We start from the raw sequence: 23,696 nt of genomic DNA on the forward strand, positions 1-23,696 counted from the left end.
ACTGAACCACACTTTCCTAAATTTCTCCAAATAAACCAAAGACAACCATTTGCCTTCCCTACTACAATTCTTACATGCTGAATCCATTTCATATCACTTTGCAACTCTACACCTAGACTGCGTCACGTAGCACATTACTAATACTTTGTTCGAAAATTGCATGTTTGCTTTTCCTTCTCATCTGCATTACCTTACTTTTCTCTACATTTAGAGCTAGCTGCCATTCATGACACCAATTACAAATGTTGTATAAGTAATGTAGTATCCTCCTACAGTCACTCAGGAATGACACCCTATGTTGCCACTCTATGCGGCAATAAAAAATTTCGAAGTCCCTACCTCTTACAAAAATCTCATAAAAATCTGGAATTCACATGTGGTTCAGATCTCTACAATTTCTCTACTCATATTAAAATTACCTTTCAATTTTAACTAGTTCTGTAGTTATATTTTTATTTTTTACTGAATTAGATGAAACATAGACCTTGCCGTTGGTGGGGAGGCTTGCGTGCCACAGCAACACAGATAGCCGTACTGTAGGTGCAACCACAACGGAGGGGTATATGTTGAGAGGCCAGACAAATGTGTGGTTCCTGAAGAGGGGCAGCAGCCTTTTCAGTAGTTGCAGGGGCAACAGTCTGGATGATTGACTGATCTGGCCTTGTAACACTTAACCAAAACGGCCTTGCTGTGCTGGTACTGCGAACAGCTGAAAGCAAGGGGAAACTACAGCCATAACTTTTCCCGATGGCATGCAGCTTTACTGTATGCTTAAATGATGATGGCGTCCTCTTGGGTAAAATATTCCAGAGGTAAAATAGTCCCCCATTCAGATCTCCGGGCGAGGACTACTCAAGAGGACATTGTTATCAGGAGAAAGAAAACTGGCATTCTAAGGATCGGAGCGTGGAATGTCAGATCCCTTAATCAGGCAGGTAGGTTAGAAAATTTAAAAAGGGAAATGGATAGGTTAAAGTTAGATATAGTGGGAATTAGTGAAGTTCGGTGGCAGGAGAAACAAGACTTCTGGTCAGGTGAATATAGGATTATAAATACAAAATCGAATACGGGTAATGCAGGAGTAGGTTTAATAATGAGTAAAAAAATAGGAGTGCGGGTAAGCTACTACAAACAGCATAGTGAATGCATTATTGTGGCCAAGATAGACATGAAGCCCATGCCTACTACAGTAGTACAAGTTTATATGGTAACTAGCGCTGCAGATGATGAAGAAATTGATGAAATGTATGATGAGATAAAAGAAATTATTTAGGTAGTGAAGGGAGACGAAAATTTAATAGTCATGGGTAACTGGAATTCGAGAGTAGGAAAAGGGAGAGAAGGAAACATAGTAGGTGAATATGGATTGGGGGTAAGAAACGAAAGAGGAAGCCACCTGGTAGAATTTTGCACAGAGCATAACTTAATCATAGCTAACACTTGGTTCAAGAATCATAAAAGAAGGTTGTATACATGGAAGAACCCTGGAGATACTAAAAGGTATCAGATAGATTATATAATGATAAGACAGAGATTTAGGAACCAGGTTTTAAATTGTAAGACATTTCCAGGGGCAGATGTGGACTCTGACCACAATCTGTTGGTTATGAACTGGAGATTAAAACTGAAGAAACTGCAAAAAGGTGGGAAATTAAGGAGATGGGACCTGGATAAACTGACTAAACCAGAGGTTGTTCAGAGTTTCAGGGAGAGCATAAGCGAACAATTGACAGGAATGGGGGAAAGAAATACAGTAGAAGAAGAATGGGTAGCTTTGAGGGATGAAGTAGTGAAGGCAGCAGAGGATCAAGTAGGTAAAAAGATGAGGGCTAGTAGGAATCCGTGGGTAACAGAAGAAATATTGAATTTAATTGATGAAAGGAGAAAATATAAAAATGCAGTAAATGAAGCAGGCAAAATGGAATACAAACGTCTCAAAAATGAGATCAACAGGAAGTGCAAAATGGCTAAGCAGGGATGGCTAGAGGACAAATGCAAGGATGTAGAGGCATATCTCACTAAGGGTAAGATAGATACTGCCTACAGGAAAATTAAAGAGACCTTTGGAGGGAAGAGAACCACTTGTATGAATATCAAGAGCTCAGATGGAAACCCAGTTCTAAGCAAAGAAGGGAAAGCAGAAAGGTGGAAGGAGTACATAGAGTGTTTATACAAGGGCGATGTACTTGAGAACCATATTATGGAAATGGAAGTGGATGTAGATGTAGATGTAGATGAAATGGGAGATATTATACTGCGTGAAGAGTTTGACAGAGCACTGAAAGACCTGAGTCGAAACAAAGCTCTGGGTGTAGACAACATTCCATTAGAACTACTGACAGCCTTGGGAGAGCCAGTCCTGACAAAACTCTACCATCTGGTGAGCAAGATGTATGAGACAGGCGAAATACCCTCAGACTTCAAGAAGAATATAATAATTCCAATCCCAAGGAAAGCAGGTGTTGACAGATGTGAAAATTACCGAACTATCAGTTTAATAAGTCACAGCTGCAACATACTAACACGAATTCTTTACAGACGAATGGAAAAACTGGTAGAAGCCGTCCTCGGGGAAGATCCATTTGGATTCTGTAGAAATGTTGGAACACTTGAGGCAATACTGACCATATGACTTATCTTAGAAAATAGATTAAGGAAAGGCAAACCTACGTTTCTAGCATTTGTAGACTTAGAGAAAGCTTTTGACAATGTTGAATGGAATACTCTCTTTCAAATTCTGAAGGTGGCAGGGGTAAAATACAGGGAGTGAAAGGCTATTTACAATTTTTACAGAAACCAGATGGCAGTTATAAGAGTCGAGGGGCATGAAAGGGAAGCAGTGGTTGGTAAGGGAGTGAGACAGGGTTGTAGCCTCTCCCCGATGTTATTCAATCTGTATATTGAACAAGCAGTAAAGGAAACAAAAGAAAAATTTGGAGTAGGTATTAAAATCCATGGAGAAGAAATAAAAACCTTGAGTTTCGCAGATGGCATTGTAATTCTGTCAGAAACAGCAAAGGACTTGGAAGAGCAGTTGAATGGAATGGATAGTGTCTTGAAAGGAGGATATAAGATGAACATCAACAAAACCAAAACAAGGATAATGGAATGTTGTCAAATTAAGTCGGGTGATGCTGAGGGAATTAGATTAGGAAATGAGACACTTAAAGTAGTGAAGGAGTTTTGCTATTTGGGGAGCAAAATAACTGATGATGGTCGAAGTAGGGAGGCTATAAAATGTAGACTGGCAATGGCAAGGAAAGCGTTTATGAAGAAGAAAAATTTGTTAACATCGAGTATAGATTTAAGCATCAAGAAGTCGTTTCTGAAAGTATGTGTGTGGAGTGTAGCCATGTATGGAAGTGAAACCTGGACGATAAATAGTTTGGACAAGAAGAGAATAGAAGCTTTCGAAATGTGGTGCTGAAGATTAGATGGGTAGATCACATAACTAATGAGGAGGTATTGAATAGAATTGGGGAGAAGAGAAGTTTGTGGCACATCTTGACTAGAAGAAGGGATCGGTTGGTAGGACATGTTTTGAGGCAACAAGGGATCACAAATTTAGCATTGGAGGGCAGCGTGGAGGGTAAAAATCGTAGGGGGACACCAAGAGATGAATACACTAAGCAGATTCAGAAGGATGTAGGTTGCAGTAAGTACTGGGAGATTAAGAAGCTTGCACAGGATAAAGTAGCATGGAGAGCTGCAGCAAACCAGTCTCAGGACTGAAGACCACAACAACAACAACAACAACAACAACAACAACAAGTAATGAGAAATATCCCGACTTGAGAATTGGCAGGGACCAATGTTTGTGCATTGGTATATTGTTGTTGGCAGCACTCCAGCCTGCATGCTGTCAAGTGACAATTAATTCATATAATACTATAAAGTAAAATAATTAAGTGGAAAGAAGAAAGGAACATTAATGTTTGACATGCCATTGATTACAAGGTCATTAGAGACTGGGCAAAAACTCAGGGCTTCAAATAATTAGGAAGAAAATCTGTTACATCCTTTTCAAAGGAACAATTCCTGTGTTTACCTGTAGTGTTATAGGTGGAAGCTTTGTAGTAAAAATAAGCTAATTACTCAACACAGTAAGAGAAATATGTTCGGAGGCATGCTGTATCAGTCTTGCATTGCCTTTTAAAACAGATGTGTTTTTTAACAGTCATTTTTATTATAAAATATTGAAAAACTAAAGTAGAAGAGATCATTCTGTAGCCTACCAAATCGAGTTGGTCTGCTCAACTTGAGATGAATCTGCTCCAGTTCCTCAAGCCCTTTTGTCATGTCAGTACGTGGAACATCTGCAAATGCAATGTATGCTTCACCAATAAACTGATTTGCCCCAATGAAGTCTTGATCTTTAACCACAAAATGTACAATACCATTTTTGATTCCTTGTTGCTCTGGTGTTAAATTTCTGAAATACAAAATAATGCTCAGTAATATCAGAATCTCTTAAGTATACACCTCTAACAAAAGCACCATCATTTTACTTACATAGTAAATGTTTCATCATATAATGGAAAAACTGTTTTCTTGTGTGTTTTTGTTCTTGGCTTGGTTACATTACCAAATTTTTCCTCTGGCAGTAAGTGTATCTTTACATAAGGGTCACAGGAACCTGAAAGAAATTTTAACACTTCGATATACTTATGAGATTATATTTGACAATAATACACATGGAAAAAGTGTCAAATAATGTTTAATCAAATGAATACCAAAGGAATAAATCAAATGGTAGTTTTTTTTTTCAGTTATGATAAAATTTTGAGGGAAAACTGAAATAAAAATATTTCTCAGTACCACAGACACCTACACTGCCTGACAAAAATGATGAAGTACCTATAAGACATGGTCTAATGTCAGTGTAACTTTGTACATGTAAACACAATCAATTGTTATGCAAATGATTATAACTGCAATTCTCTGTGACAGGCAGAACAGCCACCAGACTGCATTAATGTTGTTCATGTTTAAGTGTTGTTTGTGTTTTGGTTGGCAGGAGAGCCAACACCGAGTTATTAGAGGAGGCCGAAAGGCACGTGTTTTAGCTCACGCAGGCTGACGTGAGGTGTGGAACAGGACAAGGAAATTAGAATTTAGAAAAACGGATGTAGCTGGTGGAATACTTAACTTTAATCCGTTAATGAAGAACATCGGTCTTGACGGTACATGAATCAATATCAATAGTAACTGATAATGGCGCCTTGCTAGGTCGTAGTAAATGACATAGCTGAAGGCTATGCTAAACTATCGTCTTGGCAAATGAGAGCGTATTTTGTCAGTGAACCATCGCTAGCAAAGTTGGTTGTACAACTGGGCGAGTGCTAGGAAGTCTCTCTAGACCTGCCGTGTGGCGGCACTCGGTCTGCAATCACTGATAGTGGTGACACGCGGGTCCGACGTATACTAACGGACCGCGGCCGATTTAAAGGCTACCACCTAGCAAGTGTGGTGTCTGGCGGTGACACCACAGTTTGGGTTATCACTGTAATGGAGATGAAGATGCATACTCATGTGATACGGCATTATCAGCACTTGTCAGAATTTGAAAAAATCTCATTGTGGGTCTCCATTTGTCTCTCATCATGCTACTCATACTCAACATCAAGGTCCCTGCCGATGATGCCAGGCCACAAGGGAGGATTGCTGTACTGTGCACCACATGATTTAATGATTTCACTTGTGTACCTGCCATCCAAGAACTGTAATGGTCTCCCTGCAACATTCTGTGTCATTGTGCATCATACTACAGAACCATACTATGGAATTACCATCCTATGCATAGACTGCCATTAACACCTCAACACACAGATGCATTTAGAATCATGCCATGACAGGAAAGCATGAACCACTGATGAATGGCATTTCATTGTGCTCAGTGATTAATTACAGTTGTGCACTGCTCCAGATTAACACTGTTGATGGCTATCATAGTAACCTGGGAAAATGACCCATTCTTCTACTGTTTTGAAGAGGCACAGCAGTGTTACTCCTGGCATCATGGTGGGGGACATTGTTTATGACTTCAGGTGGTGACTGGTTGTGATAGAGCGAACTATGATGACACGTCTGTATGTCATGGATGTTCTGCATCATCTTTGTTCCATTTCATGTGACAGTATCATGGTGCCAGTTTTCAACAGGACAACACTTGTCCATACGAGATGTATTTGTACAAACTGTGTGTGATGTTGAAGTTCTCCTATCATCTGCAGTGTCATTATCTATGACATAAAGGCCAAATTGCAAAAGTTGTGGGCCAGTTTGCCTCAGGAGAAAATACAATGGCTTTATGATACCTTCCCATCCGAATCAACACATGCATCCTGGCCAGAGGTGGTGCTGTGTCATGTTGGAAAGTAGACTCATACTGCCAAGTTCATTGTGAATGCTGACAGTTTTTTGCAATCACTGAAATAACATTACATACCGTCTCAACCCCTTAAGTTACACTTTGATTCCACCTCTCATTCTGGTTGCTTTAATTTTTTTTCAGGCAAGGTATAACTATACTGGAGCAGTCTAATTCTTAATTATGCACTGGAAGCAGAAATCATTATCAAGTGATCATCAAAGTCTGTCCTTCATGCCATCTTAGCAGATTCATTTGCTTCTTGGTAAGAAAGATAAGCCATCAGTCTGATATAACAGTTGCTGTACCCTCATCTACATCAGTTTCTTTTAGCTCATCTGATTTCCTTCAATAAATTTCAGTGAAGAGGTTTTTTTTATCATAATATGTGCAATCCAATTGAGTCCTTTTCTTGATTTACCTTAGTAGACTTCTTGTTTCTTTCACTCTTTCGAAAATTTCATTGTCTGCCTACTGACCTAATTTTAGCAATTCTTTTCCACAATTCAATTTCAAAACTTTCTAAATATATTTCCTCTTTCTTCCTTTTTATCCGAGGCTCTTAGTCATGTGTTACTGTACTCCAAATTTATTTTGCAAAACTTTTTCTCATAACAATTTCTATTATTATTGCCATCTCCAGATCCTTTCTGAGAGCTTCCTTTTTGTGGTGTGTTCCCCATAACAACTTGAGTCTTTAGTAAACAGGCTTTGTGAGTAAGTGAAATAGTTCATTTCACCAGGTGTCTTTCGCTCTAGTGTTGTATACACTTATCAGCCAGACCATTATGCCACCTTTGGGATGGATAACAGTGACAACGTATCGTGGCATGGAAGCAATGAGGCCTTGGTAGGTCGCTGGAGGGAGTTGGCACCATATCTACACACATACAAGTCACCTAATTCCTGTAAATTCTGGGAAGGGGAGCGATGAGCTCTGACGCCACAGTCAATCACATCCCAGATGTGTTTGAAAGGGTTCAGATCTGATGAGTTGGGGGGGTCAGTACATCAACAGGAACTCACCAGTCTTCCTCCGTCACACTCCTGGCCTTGTGACATCGTACATTATCTTGCTGAAAAATGCCAATGCCTTTGGGAAACATGATCAGCATGAAAGGGTGTAAATGGTCTGCACTTTGGCCATTGTGGTGTCTTTTACGAGCTCCATTGGGTCGTGGATGCCCATGTGGATGTTCCCCAGAGCATAATGGAGCCACCACCTTGCCTCTGTTCCACATTAAAGGTGTTGAGATGGTGTTCCCCTGGATGATGATGTATTCACGCCCTCCCATCACGATAATGGTGAAGGTATCAGCATTCATCAGACCATGCAATGCTCTGCCACTGTGCCAATGGTCACATGTCCATTTCAGTTGTATTTGCCAATGTCATTACGTTACATTGGCATTGCATGGGTCATCGGTTGCAGAGCCCAATTGTTAGGAGTTTTCGGTGCACTGTGTGTTCAGACACAGTTTTACTCCGCTCAGCATTTAAAGTATGGTGTTAGTTCCATCACAACTGTCCTCTTTTACCAATCTGCCCAGCCTATGATATCAGACATCTGTCTTGAGGGGTGGCTGCCCAACCCACAACACCTGGACATGGTTCCACCACATGTTGAAGACACTTATCACAGTACTCCTCAAACACCTGACAAGACATGCAGTTTCCAAAATGCTCATGCTGAGACTCCAGATCACCAAAATTTGCCCTTGGTCAAACTCAGAGAGGTAGCGCACCTTCCCCATTTTATCCCTGCCAGGTGGTACCGCTGTCACCTGGATGGTTTACATCAAAAGGTCACTGGTCATAATGTTCTAGTTGATCAGTGTAGACACTGCTCTGAAAATCTTAAGAATGATGTATATAAAGTAACATAATACAACAACAACTCAGTGGAAATGAGTGAAAGTGTGGGATCAAGTTGTCAGAGGTCCCCCAGTCATGCACAGAAAGCTGGTTGTCACATGGCACGAGGTTAGAGTGACTGTAGCTGCAACATGAGGTAGTTGAAGGAATGGGTAAATATTGTGTGTGTGTCAATCAGCAAGCACTGTGGTTGTGGTTATCATTACCCAAAGACAAAATCTGCAAGACTTCAAGTATTTATAGCCCACAAGTTTGGTATTGTTCACACCATTGTTTCACATGCATGGGGAGTATTCCAAACCACAGGCACTGGCGCCTGAAGAACTGGGGAAGGGTCAATTACAGCAGCAGATGATCACTACATTGTGCAACAGGCAAGAAGGGACACACATCAAACAGTGGACACAATTGCAGCCACATTTAGCAGGACTACAAGTCATACAATTTCAGGCTCCAAAGTGGCATGGTTACTGCATGGGTGTGGTGTCTCGACAAATATGCTGTGTTCTTGAGACCTGTTTGTGATAATGCCTAGAGCATACAGATTTGACCAATGAGGACTGGGGTTGTGTGTTGTTCTATGAGGAGGGCATGTTCCATCTGCATAGTGATTATGAATGTACCCTCATACAGAAAGAGGGGGGAACATGTAAAGCACACAGGAGCATTGTCAAACATTATAGTTTTGATGGTATAAGTGTTACAATGTGGGGAGACAATGTCACATAGGTGTTTTGACCTCCAAATCTTTGAACACCACACACTCACTGGTCTACATTGTTGCAACAATGTACTGATTCTTCATGTGGGATTGTTCAGGGATTCATTGAACCCCAACTTAATTCTTATGGATGATATTGCACCATACAGCGCAGATGGAGGTGGGGGTGGAAGTGGAGCTGCTCTTGGAATGAGAGCATATTTGGTGCATAAACTGACCTGCCCATTCCCGCTGACTTAAATCCCATTGAGCACATGTGGAATGCAATGGGGGGGGGGGGGGGGGGGGGAGACTGCAGCATGTTCACATGTACCAATGACTATCCAGCAGTTATCAACCATGCTGGTGAAGGTATGGCACACCCTACCACTAGAACTCCAGACCTACCACGTGGCCAGCACGGGTGTATGTTGCAGGTCAGATATTGCCATCCATTGTGATCCCCCCCCCCCCCCCCTCCCCGGCCCCTCCACTAAGAACCACGTTCCATACTTTGTAATGCCCAGGGGACCATCATAGATAGCAGTAACTTCAGCGTAATTATTGCCTTTAGATGAGAGTGCCATTTCCCTTAACTTCATTGCATATTTTTTTGAATTGCCTTTTATACTAAAGTGTGTGTTCTTTCTATTTATGGTCAAAGTTTCATCAAGCTACTATATTACTCGGCAGTGACAGATCATACAACAGTTACTTTCGTCCTTAAGTTTTGCAATGTGTTTACTGAGCTACGTTTCTTTGCTGTTTTCATCACATTTCCCTTGGGAATGTTGCTAAACAAAATGTTTTCCCTGATTTCCTTATTACTTCCATCATTTCCAGAAGTTCCCCATTTCTTCAGAAACCATTTATTCATGTGCATAAAGTATTTAATAATGTTCAGTGTCTCCTATTGTACTTTCATTCTGTGTACATTATTCAAAGCTTCACTTGTAGTACTGACAGTTTACAGACCATCAAGAAGAAGTATCTTAAGATTAATAAAGCAGCTATAGACAGTTTTAATAACTGGAGACTTTAATATTGATTTTCTATCAGCTATTATTGATCAATGAGCTCTACAGTTGTTATTGAGGCTTTTGATTGTTTTCCACTGTAAAATTCTCCATGGAGATTGAAGGACACAGCATAATAGCCTTTAAGAATTTTTTTTAATCAACTTGTAAAACCAATAGTCAAACTTAACAATAAAATATACTGACCTGTGAAATACACATTGAAGGGAAAATTGTTCTGTCACAGAATCATGAACAGTGACTATCACATTGTTTTAAGAGAAACTGTGGGAAGAATGTTGTGGAGAAATTTATAAAGCAGACAGTCTAGATGGAAAATTTACTTCTTTCTTCAATATGTTTCTTGACTCTTTGAGTCTTGTTTTCAATAAAAAAAAAATTAGGAGGAAAGTTGAACAGAAGTAAAGATTAGGGATGGATCTTGAGAAAGACAGAGGAAAAGCTTCAGTGAAGATTTGAATCTCCATTACTACTAATTATGTAAAAATTCTCCAGTCAGTTACTAAACAATGCAACAAGTGAAATATGCTTAAAAATGTGAAACATGCTTAAAAAATAAAACAAAAACAATTAGGAATGGATCACAAAATGTACTTTGCAAACTAAAATTTAATGCCATGATATTCTTCTTTGAAGGACACAGTCTTACTTTCTAAGAGGCACCAGGGGATTTCAGTGACAGACTATATCATAGGCATGAAACTAAAGTCATAATGGTGGAACATAACATGTGAAGGACTAGTACCAAGTACACCTTTTCGGTAAACTACCTAAATGATTTTTTCAGTATCTTTAAAGAGTAAAAACAGTTAACATAAAGTAAACACACAGCTAATTAAGAAGCTAAGTTCAGCATATCTGCTCTTACAACTGTCTTAATATTTTCTGTTGCAGGCCCAAGTTCAGCTCTTGTGGCGGGCTGCTACAAGTGTCCCACGACAGAGGTCCACCCATCTTCCTCTGTTCATGTCATTTCCGTTGTGCTCAAGGCTTCTCTTCAGCGTTCGCATGCTGTGAACTGGCTTCTGCATGGTGCTTCCACTGTGTGAATGTTTCTGAAACTATTCCAGCATTCTGAAGGACAACCCTCACTTATTCAAAACTGCAGCACTGTCACATACAGCTGTAGTTTTTGCAGGTTCCTTGTGCTAGAAACACATTTTCTGGTAATATGTTTTTGACCACTACTGAGATCAAGAAGCGTGTAATACATGAGGGGGCGTTCAATAAGTAATGTAACATTTTTTTTTCTGAAAGCAGATTGTTTTCATTCAGAATTGCAATACACCATATTATTCCCCACTCTTTTGGCTACAAAACACTATTTTTCAACATAATCCTCATCCAATGTGATGGCCTTAAGTTGCCTTACTGGGAGGGCCTGTATGCCCACATGGTATTTCTACTTTTTGATGTCAGAGCCATCATCAGAGTCATGTGTACAGCTGGCTAGCCATCAGGAGATCAGCCAAGTTTGTGCAACATTGTTGTGATAACAGATGCCTTGCTCAATGACTCACCATGCTTTGTTCTTTCCCAGTTCTCCATAGAATTCTGCAGGTGCCTCTGAATATCTGTGATGCTCTGGTTTCTGGTTTTCAAAAGAAAACAACAGCTCTCCTTGGAATGCCCCTCTATTACATATGCCATTTTGAAGGCCATGTATAGTGCCACCACCTATATAGGACCTGAAGTGGGAATATTCCAATATGTTCCACAACAACATCTGCACTTTTTCCAACTAAGATTGGCTGAGAAAAAAATGTGTTGCATTACTTGTTGTACTCCCCCCATACTTCCTAATGAAGTGGTACTTCAAATATAGTGCCATCTATAGAGCCACAATGCAAGACAAGATGTTCTAGAGTTGAAAAATCTTCAGATGTGAAATTAGGATGAACAACCATCATTGCTTGAACTCAAAGAATAATGTGAATATGAATGTGTGGCAAATGTCAATGACAGTAACTGTCCTGTCAACATTTTTTCCATTTTTTCCCCTACATCAATGGTAAAGCTCATCAAGGCAGAAATTAAGAAGTATGTGAAATCCAGTCCAGATAACATGACAAGCTCAAACAACATGACACAAACAGGCATGTGGAGCTCATGTGGAGCTAGTATTAGTTTTTCTTTGCTGTTGTAATTTATGTCCACCTAACAAAGAGAAACACACTGTGTGCATACTGGTCTACAAATAACTTTGTTTTCACAACTTTTGTGGTCTGAAATAGATTCTTGTTATTCTCTCTTGCCCGCATGTAAATGAGAATGCCTCATACATACCAAGTAATGAACCTGGCAATGATCCCATGCATAAAATTAGAGATTACCTAAATCTTTTACTTTCACAATTTTCTGAAGCATTCTTTCCTGAGGAATGACTTATCACTGATAAAGGTGTGTGTTGATCCAAGGGAAGAATTAATTTCCTTGTGTATAAAAAAAAGGACTTGACAAATATAGATCAAATTATTTGCCTTATGCAATTTGAAGACAAGATATGTTTTAGACATTTAAGTTTACACAGGGAAAGGGTAGGGAGACAATTCAGTCACTGTCTTGTTTCAGAGACTTTTCTCTGGCTACATCAGCAATGGATACACAATTTATATGGCCAGATATTACAGTTCACCAGCTCTTTCTGATTTTCTGTGGGAGAACAAGATGAAGACTGTGGGAATATGCATACCTAATCATACAGGACTTCCTGAACAAGGCATAGTCAACATGAAGCTGGTTATGAGGAAGAAACAATTGTATCTAAAGTGGAAGGACACAAGGGATGGTATGTGTTTGTTAAATCTTCAAAAGATCACAAAAACAGAAATGGAAGTTTGTAGCAAGACAAGGATGACAAAGAAAATAAAATCTGATGCCATTCTGTTCTACAATCTCAATAAGACAGATGTAGACAGGAATGAGAAACTCTTATCTCACTACCCTTTCAAGACAAGGCAAATAAAATGGTGGACAAAACTGTTTTTCCAACTTTTTATATGGGCAGAAGTGAATGCTTTCATATTATAACATAAAACAAGAAATAATCAGGACAAAGGCTGCCTTTTGACAATTTTTCTTCTTATGTTATGTGAGCAAAGAAAGGGAGTGTACACCAACACACTGCAAAAGTGTGTAACTACAGTCTTCGAGGAAGGCATTTCTCAGACAGAATTTCTTCCACAGAAAAGAAGATGCAGCCCACAGGAATGTGTAAAGTTTGTGAAGAAGAAACAAAACTTTCCAGAGGAAAGATTTCAAGAAAATAAACATTATTGTGGTGCCCTGACTATAGTGTTCCACTGTACATGCCAGAGTGTTTCAAATTGTACCACACAATAGCAAGTATTGTTAAGTATACCTACTAACAAGAAGCTGTGCAGAATTTTTTGTTGCCAACCATGTACTGAAATTTTAATAAATTTTCTGTATTACATTTGTAGTAAATATGCTTCATTTTTTACTAGATTGAAGAAGAACCTTTCTGTCTCCAAAAAATGTATCCATACTTGTACACACAGTTACAAGAATGAAATGGAAGATACTTAAAGAGATGCCAAAAATGCCCAGGATTCTATGACATCCATGCTATAAGGAGCCCTGAACTCTTAAGTGTTTATACAAGAGGGAATTTGCACACTATGCTCCTTTTCATTAATAATAATTAAATACAAGGGTATTTGCTATTTAGCATTTTCTCACACCCTCCCTCCCCCCCCCCCCCCCCCTCATTTTAGTATGGAATTATCTTCCATGGCAGTTCACCTACAGTAAGAAAATGTTTATTCAGCAAAAGTGGGCAGTAAAAACATTGTGTAAAGTAGAGAATTACACATCAGGAAGAAGTCTTTTTTAAGGATTTCTCAATACATTTAAGGCCCCCACTTTCTTAATGGTTTTTGTTGCTGACATTAAATATCACTATCAACTGATTGTATGTACACAGTCTCAATAAAAGACACCGAAATAGACTGTGGACCCTTTTCTAAGGCTCAGAGTAGAGGTGTGTGCTCTGATGCAGGATGTATTCAATAAGCTACCATCTGACATAAAAAGTGAGAAGCTGGATATTTCAACTAGTTCAAAATAAAATTAAAACCTCATTTATAAACTCTTTCTGCAAAATTTTTCAGATACCTAGATTTGAGGAAAACACACACACACACACACACACACACACACACACACACACACACACACACACACACACACACACACACACACACACACAAAATAACCACTTTCATGGAGGAAACTGAGGAACAGTTCAACCATCCATGAATTGTCTGCTAATATATAAATTTAAGGAATTTGGAAGACTATACTTAGCACAAAGAGCCAAAAGAAGGGGACATTCCACCAATAAGTGGGATACCATCAGTCTGGCTCCACAACCATATTGTGGGGATGGGTCATTACGTAGGAGGAAACAACGCGTGAGCCTGATATGACCAATGCGTAGATGGCTTAAAACAGTGGACTCCTCCTGAGAGGAGTGAAAGGAAGAGTGCCAAACTGTAGTAGACTCCTTGACTGCGGAGAGTTTATTACTAAGAGCAGTAGCACACCAGATGTCATTCCATTTTTGGGCAAAGAGAGATTTGATGTAGGTCTGCATATCCGCAGCTGGAATCATGAAAGGAAATAGGGGGGGGGGGGGGGGGTAAGTATCTGCTTCTCTATCCAAACGGGCAGCCAGTTCATTCCCTGGGATGCCCACATAACTTGGGACCCACAGAAAGACAACTGACCAGACAGCACAGCCAAGGCTGAGAGGAGGTCATGGATAGCAGAGACCAAAGGGTAATGACAGTAGCTTTGGTCAATAGACTGCAGGTGGCTCATTGAGTCTGAACAAATTAAAACACTGTGGAGAGAGGCTTGAGAAATAAAAAGAAGAGCTCTGTGAATTGCCAGAAGCTCTGCTGTGAACACACTACAAGATCACAGCAATAAATGTTGTTCTAAGCCAGTAGGAAATGTGAAAGCACATCCCACCTTATTATTTGTCTTAGAACCATCAGTATAAAAGATGGTGACACCCTGGAACTCTGCAAGGATGGTACATACAAGATGCCAGAAAACCTCAGGGGTGACAAAAATCTTAGGACCCTGGAATAGATCGGCCCTAATCCATGGTCTAGGCACCATCCGATGGGGGGTTGTGGGAGGAAAGATACGAGGTGCATTCCAGTGAGCAGAGATGGAGATCCCAATAGATGGAAGTGAGACACATGCCAACCAGCAATCCCACCCATGGATGGGTGTCAGGAGGGAGACATCCCTTATTGGCAAAGAGCATGGGGTACATGGGTTGGTCAGGGAACTGGTGAATGGTGATTGTGTAAGAAACCAGGAGTTGGCCCCACAGTATGTGTAGAGGTGGAATTCCCACTTCTGTGAGCAGACTATCAATGGGACTAGTGCCAAAGGCAGAAACAGCCAGACGCACCCCACAATGGTGAACAGGGTGAAGCAGTTTCGAAGTGGAGGGAGCTGCTGAGCCATAAACCTGACTACCATAATCCAGTCTGGGCAGGACCAGAGCACACTAAAGATGGAGAAAAGTGGTATGGTCCACACCCAAAGATGTGTTAGGCAGGAGGCAGAGAACATTAAGATTGGACTGTGCTACAACATCGAGGAATTGGTCACCCAAATAAAATTCTGGACAGGGGTGTTCTGTGGGTCGACGACAAAACGCATAACCTTCATTTTGGAGGGAGAAAACTGGAAGCCATGGGATGTGGCCCATCGGATGGTGCCTTGGAGCCTGCGCTCAGCAGATGCTACTGAGTGGGAGCTGCACCAGATGCAAAAATTGTCGATGTACAATGCCGGGATAACCAGAGGTCCAACAGAGGTCACAAGCCCATTGATGGCAATGAGGAAGAGTATGACACTTAGCACAGAAGCCTGTGGGATACTGTTCTTCTGAATCCAAGGGGTGCTGAGTGAAGTGCCAACTTGAACCAGGAAGAGTTGGTGAGGTAAAAAGTCAGGGATAAAAATCTGAAGGGGACCACGGAAGCCCCAGTCATGTAGGGTAACTAAAATGCGATGGCACCAAGCCATGCCTTATGCCTCAAACAAGTCAAAAAAGACCGCAACAAGGTGCCAGCAGTGAGTAAAAGCCAGTTGGATGGCTATTTCCAATCTGAGTAAATGGTCAGTTGGAGAATGTCCTGTCCAGAACCACCACTGATACGGGGACAAAAGGCCCAGAGATTCAAGTACCCAACATAATCTGAAGCTAATCAACCTCTCAAGCAGTTTACAAAGAACATTCATCAGGCTAACTGGGTGGTAGCAGTCAAGAGATGTTGGGTTCTTCCTGGGCTTAAGGAGTGGGATAACTAACATGTCTCATCATTGTGATGGAACCCATGAGCCACATTCAGTTGAAGATCCTGAGGAGATCTCGCCTCTGGGGAATGTCCAAGTGTTGGATCATCTGATCGTTGAAGGAATCTGGGCCTGGGTCTGTGTCTTGCAAAGAGGTACAAGCCTGCAAGAATTCCCATTCAGTGAAGGGTTCATTATAGGGCTCAGCATGGTGTGGAATGAAACAGTGGGGGTCTGTTCAACTCTGCATTTCTGCTGGAGAAAGGAAGCAGAACAGGAAGAAGATGCCGATGCCATCACAAAGTGTGCTGTGAGATGTTCTGCGAGAACCAATGGATCAGTGCACAGAGCACCTTGAAGGTTAATACCCTAGACAGTTGACTGTCACTGGTGGCCCAGAAGGCTACAGAGCTTGGACCAAACCTGCGATGAAGAGGCATACATCCCAGGGAGGAATCATAGAGCTCCCAGCATTCTTGTTTACTCTGCTTAATAAAGTAATGAGTCTTAGCATGGAGACACTTAAAAGCAAGGAGGTTGGTTTGTGGAGGGTGTCGCTTAGTATGCTGCAGCACCTGTCAGCAGTCTTGGACAGCGACTCCAACATCCTTGGTCCACCACAGTACCTGTCGATGACAATGGGGTCTGTGGAAAGGGGGAGAGCAGTGCCAGCAGCATGAAGAATAGTGGCAGAGACGCCTTGCACAACTGCATCAATGGAATTCAAGAGGGAAGTGTTGAAGTGCACAGCAGACATATATAAAGGCCAATTGGTGGAATGGTCAGCGTGGGGGCCTGTCTGCCTGGGTGCAGCAGTGGAACAATAGAATCACTGGAAAGAGGCCACTGTCACAAAGGTTATCATGGAATGACCAATGTAGGGAAGCCACGAGGGCAGGGGAGGAGATTGTGAGATTGATAACAGTAAAGGTGCCATGACCGGCACTTAAGTGTGTAGGGGAACCATCATTGAGGAGACACAAATCAAGGTCCGTAATATGTTGGTCAATTAGGAGACCCCTGCCTGTTGAAGTGACACTCTCCCACAGTGGGTAGTGGGCATTAAATTCCCCAAGCAGTAGAAATGGGGACAGGAGTTGCCGGATTAAGGTAGACAGTGCAATGTAAGGAAATGGCCTACCTGGAGGAAGGTAGACATTGCAAACGGTGAGTGCTGGAGTCATTTGCACTCTAATCACTATGGCTTCCAGGTTGGTACATAGGGGGATCCAGTCACTAATAACATTGGAGCTAACCAGACTCCATCAGATGCTACCCTGGGGCCAGCACAGTTCTGACAGAATGCCAGATAACCACGAAATGCATTTCTTGAAGTACAAGATACAATGCAGAATAGGATGATTTATGTTTTTTCTTATTCTCTTTCAGAGGTGGAGGAGAACAGAGCACAGGGGGAGTACAGGATTCTGCAAGATTCGGAACTGAAAGAGCAGGGGACCTGGGGGCCCACAGATGATGCGTCTTGTGGCCAAGTGGTGGTAGGAGTCGTCCGGCTTGAGAGACGCCAGGAAGAGGGGTCCTGTGAGAGAACTTTATCACTGAAAGGTGTCAAAGAAGGGGGAATTTCTTTGGCCAGCAGGGGAGCGGCTCCAAGACAGGAGGTTGTGGAAACTGCAGGGGAGGGGGAGGGGGAGGGGAGAGGGAGATGGAGCTGGGGTAAGGAAGAGGTAGGAGGATGAAATGAAGTAACAGAGGCAAAAGTTGAAGATAGTGACACTGGATGGAGTCTCTCATACTTTTGGCGAGCCTCAGCATAAGACAGGTAATCCAGGGACTTGTATTCTTGGATCTTCTTTTCTCTCTTTTAAGTCAGGCAATCCTGCGAATGAGGAGATTGGTAGTCAACACAATTGACACACACAGGTGGTGGAACGCAGGGGCTTCCCTCATGGAGGGAGTGTCCACAGTCGCCACACAGAGGGTCCACCGTACAACTGGAAGACATGTACCCAAAACGCAAGCACCGCATTGGTGGAGTGATGTATGGCTTCATGACATATCTGTAGCACATGACCTTGACCACCTCTGGGAAGCTCTCTCCCTCAAAAGCCAGAATGTAGGTGCCAGTATTGGTGTGGTTGTCTTTGTGACCCTTCTAAACACATCAAACAAAATGAACACCAAGCTGCTCCAAATTAGCCCATAGTTCCTCATCAGTTTGCAGGATAAGTTCCCTATGAAAAATCACTCCCTGAAGCATATTCAGAGCTTGGTGAGGAGTAATAGACACTGGGACATTGCCAAGACACACACACACACACACACACACACACACACACACACACACACACACACACACACAGCTGTGGGTTGGGTGGCAGCAGAAGTTTTGATCAACAGGGAGTCCAATCACATCTTACTAAGAGACTCCACTTCACCATACATGTCCTCAATATTTTCAACAAAAAACAATGGCTTTGTGGTGGTGAATGTGTCCCCATCAGTCCTCGTACAGATGAGGTAATGGGGAAAGTGTTTCATCCCTAGACGTCGAGCCTCGCCCTCCTCCCATGATGTCGCCAGGGAAGGGAAGGTTGCCAGGTCATAAGAAGCAGCATTCAATGACCACTCACCATTCAGAGAGATGGCTGTTTAAGAACAGACAGATTTTTGCAGCTTTATACACTTCAGGCACCAAGCATTTGCCCTGATACCACCCACTCTGACTAGGGACTCTCCCCATGGGCACCACCAGGCCACAGCAAGGGCCATCTGGTACGGCGGCCATTGCCAGGTGTTCCAATGCTCCAAGAAGACAAGAAACTATTCCTTGGGATACATGGAGAGAGAACAGCTCAGGTATCAGTAGTGTGATCCATGTGTTGTAAGGTGGCTCAGGTGTATGAGTACGTAACATCCCCACCACACAGACTAGCTACAAGTGCTGGTGACCTAGCAGGGTGGAAGAAGGCTACAGAGAGAGGGGAAGAAAGGGGGAGAGGAATCCACACCGAAGATGCTAGGGATGGAGTTCTTCCCAAAATGGCTCACACTGAAAATAGGACATTTTGAAATGGAGGTCAAACAAGTGAGGACCTAAATGCCAAAAAGGATGAAAGGACAGACAGAAGGAACAAAATTGCAAGCAATACAGGAAACTAGGTTCATAGCCAGGTTGATATAAATCAGAACACCAAGAGAGGGGAAGGAGGGGACAATGGGGAAGGAGTGAGGATAGGGTGGGAGGGCAGGGTGAAGGAAATACAGTCAAGGAAGAAAGAATTGGCTGCAATACCTGGGGGCCCTGTGTGCAACATGGATGAACTCATGAAAGAGGAGGAGGGGGGGGGGGGGGGACAAAAGCATGAATAGGACTAAGCAGTATAGTGTACAGATCTTTTTCTGATTTGCTTGTCAGTTGTTAATGTGTACACTGACTGTTCAACATTTCTAAAAGTTGTCCTTCTTGATTGTATCTATAGGATATGATGACTGAATGAACAAATATATTTAACAGGACTAGAACAATGCAACCTTTTCTCACATCTCTCTCAGTAACAATTTTATATATATCTTACTCCTGAATTTTCACAACTGCTCTCTATCATAGGTATATTTCTCTTATCAGTCTCTTTCTTTCACTACATTCGTATTGCTTTCACATTTTAAATATTATTTTCTACTTTTCTATATCAAAATCCTTTCCTCAATCTGTGAAACATACAGTAATCATTATCATCCATATTGAGTTTTATAAGTTCATTAGTTAATAGACTCTTACATCCAATGACTTCTCTTGTTACTCTTCCTCTATGCAATCCATATTTATTTTGTAGTAAGTTGTCTTTATTTTATTTTGCACTGTTCCCCATACTATATAAGATATTTCTTTGACAGTATGAGATACGAAACTAATCTTTCTGTAGTCCTTGCACACATTTTAATTTGCTTTCTTTGCTATAGGGACCACAGTTGCCTTAAAATATCTTGTGGCCCTTTTCTAGCTGTCTTTTTTTTAATTTTTCAAACAGTTTAGTCTCCTTATTGTATCTGCTCCTGAGCCATTCAGTGCCTTCGCCTGGGGTGTTATTTGTGACCATAATTGCCTCACCCCTCACCTCCCTCCTCAGATTTGCTATGGCTTTCCCAATTCTCCTTTTGAGATATTTTAAACAATCCAATCCCTGTTAAATTATTCTTCTTCTATGTCATTGCATTCATTCATGTAGGTTCAAACTTATAAGTGATTGATACTGGGTATTTCCTTACCATTTGAATCCATTGGTCGAAGGTTCCTAGCATTCATAATTTCTACTCTTAGTAAGTCTTCCACAAACTGTGCTCTGATAGTAAGTAACCCAAAGTGTGGTGTCTCCATGGCATTTTGCTCTTCAAGCCTTTCTAAGTGGTAATGATGTATAAGTTCAGATGTCTCCATGCCATGTAATTTCAACATTGAATCTATTTGCTGAAGAACTGGGGAGGTGTTTCTCTCTGCTCCTTGTCTGAAGAAACCTATCAATATATTCAGTGTTTCATGCAGATTTGCAAAAAATGATGGAGGCCTCCTTTTCTGAAAAGCAGAAAGATAATAAATCAACATTAGTAAAGGCAATATTACTTTCTTTACATTCTAATGGTATTTTATAAACCAAAAGCTCTCCCATAAGCAAACTGAATCAGCTAAGTCTCTTTAAAAAGCAACTTTAAACGAAGTCAAAATTTTGGATTATGTTAAATCTGACTTTTCTCTTACCTCTAAAAATACAAGTGCAACAAATATACAAGGATCAATATTTACAATTCAGGACATTGTATTGTTTCAGATAGATGAAGCTCTAACTGGTCTTCCGATGCAATGAAAATTCATTTAACTGATTAAGATATAATAGAATAAAATAAAACAGAAAGAATGCAATAATATTTCTTTATCTTTCAGCATTTGACAATTAATCGGTGTGATCAAATAAAGTTTATATACAACAATATGAAAAATTAAGATTGCTACTTGCTACATAGATTAGACCCTGAGTGGCAAACAGGTATACTGAAAATGTTCTGCTGGATATTATTCAGCTATGGGACTAAGTTTTCACACTTCTGCCTTTGGCATCACTATCCGCCACCACCACAACAACAAGAGCCTCCATCAAACCACCTCATAGCCACCAAACCCACTATTACTTGCATACTACATTTGTCACGACCCCTTGATAGCTCAGGTATGCACCACACAAAGAAAGCAGCTACTGGGGTAGCAGAGAACTTGTATAATGCACATGGCTTTTTTTAAGGCTAGGCAGTAGTTTGAGGTATTCTATTCAACAATCACCAGTTTATATGCAGATAGCAAAATCAACCAACATTCAAGGTAAAGACACTATGACCGTTAAAATTTTGCCAGTAAATTGTTGAAGTATTTGTAATAAAGTTCCAAATTTGGTGCCCTCCAGGAAAGTTCTCACTTTCAAATTAGTCTTGTGGCCAAAAGGTGGGTGAAAACCAAAGTAAAAACTTCTGAGATATTTAATGAGTCATGGAATGTATATCAAAAAGACATATTAGTGACCACAGGGCTAGAGGGGGGCGGGGATTTTTCATTGCAGTTGGCAAAAATATTGTCTCTAGTGAGGTCGAAACTGAGTGTGATTCAAGTTATCTGGTCACGTATGACAGTTGTAGGTGAAAGCAAGTTTATTGTTTGATGTATTTACTGGCCACCCAATTCTGCTGTGACAGTTCCAGAGTCATTCAAAGGAAGTATATGGACAGTATCACATAAATACCCAGACCTTGCAATTCTAGTTGAAAGTGACTTTAACCTACCAAGTGTAGACTGGCACTTCTATGGATTCATTGAAGGGGGTACAGGCAGACAGTCATGTGAAGTATTTTGGAACGGTTTTCCAAAAACTGTGTTGAGCAGCTAGTTTGGCAGCACACGTGCAATGGAAATATTATAGACCATGTAGCCACAAACAGGCCAGAGTTTATCAATGACATTAGTATAGATGGTGATCAGTGATCATGATATCATAGTTACTATTGTTAAAATGTTAATAAATAAGTCAAAATGGCCAGGAGAATGTTTTTGCTAGAAAGAGCAGACGTGCAGTTGTTAGCATCTCACTTAGACAATGAACTGACATCATTTAGTTCCATTATGATGGACACAAAGGAATTATGGGCAAAGTTTAAAAAGATTGTAAATCATTTTCTGGGCAAGTATGACCCTAGTAAGTGGATTAAGGATGGAAAAGACACACGTGATTTAACAATAAAATTCGGAAAATGCTTAGAAAGTGAAAGCTGTTGCACTTTTAGTTCAAACAATAACATGCAAATGATGAAGGCCAGGGGTTAGTAGATATTTATACATCTGTGAAAAGATCTACGTGCAAAGTATGAGTAGTGTTCATCAGAGAAAAGGAGATCATCAGGAGTGCCCCAGGGAAGAGTGGTAAGACCACTATTATTTTCCATATACACAAATGATATGGCAGATAGGGTGGGCAGTAGTCTGGCTGTTTGCTGATGATGCTGTTGTGTGTGGGAAGGTGTCAAACTTCAGTGACTGTAGGAGTATACAAAATGACTTAGACAAAATTTCTAGTTAGTGTGTTGAATGGCAGCTAACTAGTTCTAAATGTAGAAAAATATAAGTTAATGCAGATGAGTAAGAAAAACAAACCTGATTGTTTGAACAAAATATTATTAGTGTCCTGCTTGACACAGTCACATTGTTTAAATATTTTGGTGTAGCTCTGAAAATGATATGAAATGGATTGAACATGATTGAGGTATGGAAGATGAATGGTCAACTCCGGTTTATTGGGAGAATTTTACGAAAGCGTGGTTCATCTGTAAGGAAGAGTGCATGTAGGATGCTGGTGCAACCTATTCTTGAATACTGCTGAAGTGTTTGGTATCCATACCAGGTTGGACTGAAGGAAGGCATCAAAGCAATTCCGGGGGTAGGCTGCTAAATTCTTTACCATCAGGTTTTAACAACACGCAAGTATAATGAAGATGCTTCATGAACTCAAATGGGAATTTCTGCAGGGAAGGCAACATTCTTTTTGAGGAACACTACTATGAAAATTTAGAGAACCAGCATCTGAAGGTGACTGCAGCATGATTCTAGTGCCACGAACATACATTTTCAATGATGACCACAAAGGTAAGATTTGAGAAATCAGTGCACATATGGAAGTGTACAGACAGTCATTTTTCCCCACATGCTATTTGTGAGTGGGATGGGAAAAGAAATGAATAGTAGTGGTACAGGGTACTCTCCACTATGCACCATGCAGTGGCTTGCAGTGTATGTATGTAGATGTAAACTGTTCTGCCCATGTTTCTCTATTGTTTTACTCTCTTCTCCCAAGATCTGTCACTCAGTTTCTTT

The 23,696-nt window shown here is 41.0% G+C and overlaps 1 protein-coding gene across 5 annotated transcripts in view; it reads right to left on the minus strand.

Moving 5' to 3' along the window:
- LOC126254922 (protein unc-13 homolog 4B) overlaps positions 1–23,696 on the minus strand; it is a 273,157-nt gene that overhangs the window by 1,362 nt on the left and 248,099 nt on the right. For all 5 annotated transcript variants that reach the window (XM_049955349.1, XM_049955352.1, XM_049955351.1 and 2 more), the window contains 3 exons: positions 20,558–20,861; positions 4,513–4,636; positions 4,236–4,432 (listed from right to left, as the gene is read on the minus strand). In XM_049955349.1, the coding sequence (XP_049811306.1) occupies positions 4,236–4,432; positions 4,513–4,636; positions 20,558–20,861 (625 nt within the window). The remainder of the gene's footprint in view (positions 1–4,235; positions 4,433–4,512; positions 4,637–20,557; positions 20,862–23,696) is intronic.

This window comes from Schistocerca nitens, chromosome 1, assembly GCF_023898315.1.
Source record: "Schistocerca nitens isolate TAMUIC-IGC-003100 chromosome 1, iqSchNite1.1, whole genome shotgun sequence".
Classification (NCBI taxonomy): Eukaryota; Metazoa; Arthropoda; class Insecta; order Orthoptera; family Acrididae; genus Schistocerca; species Schistocerca nitens.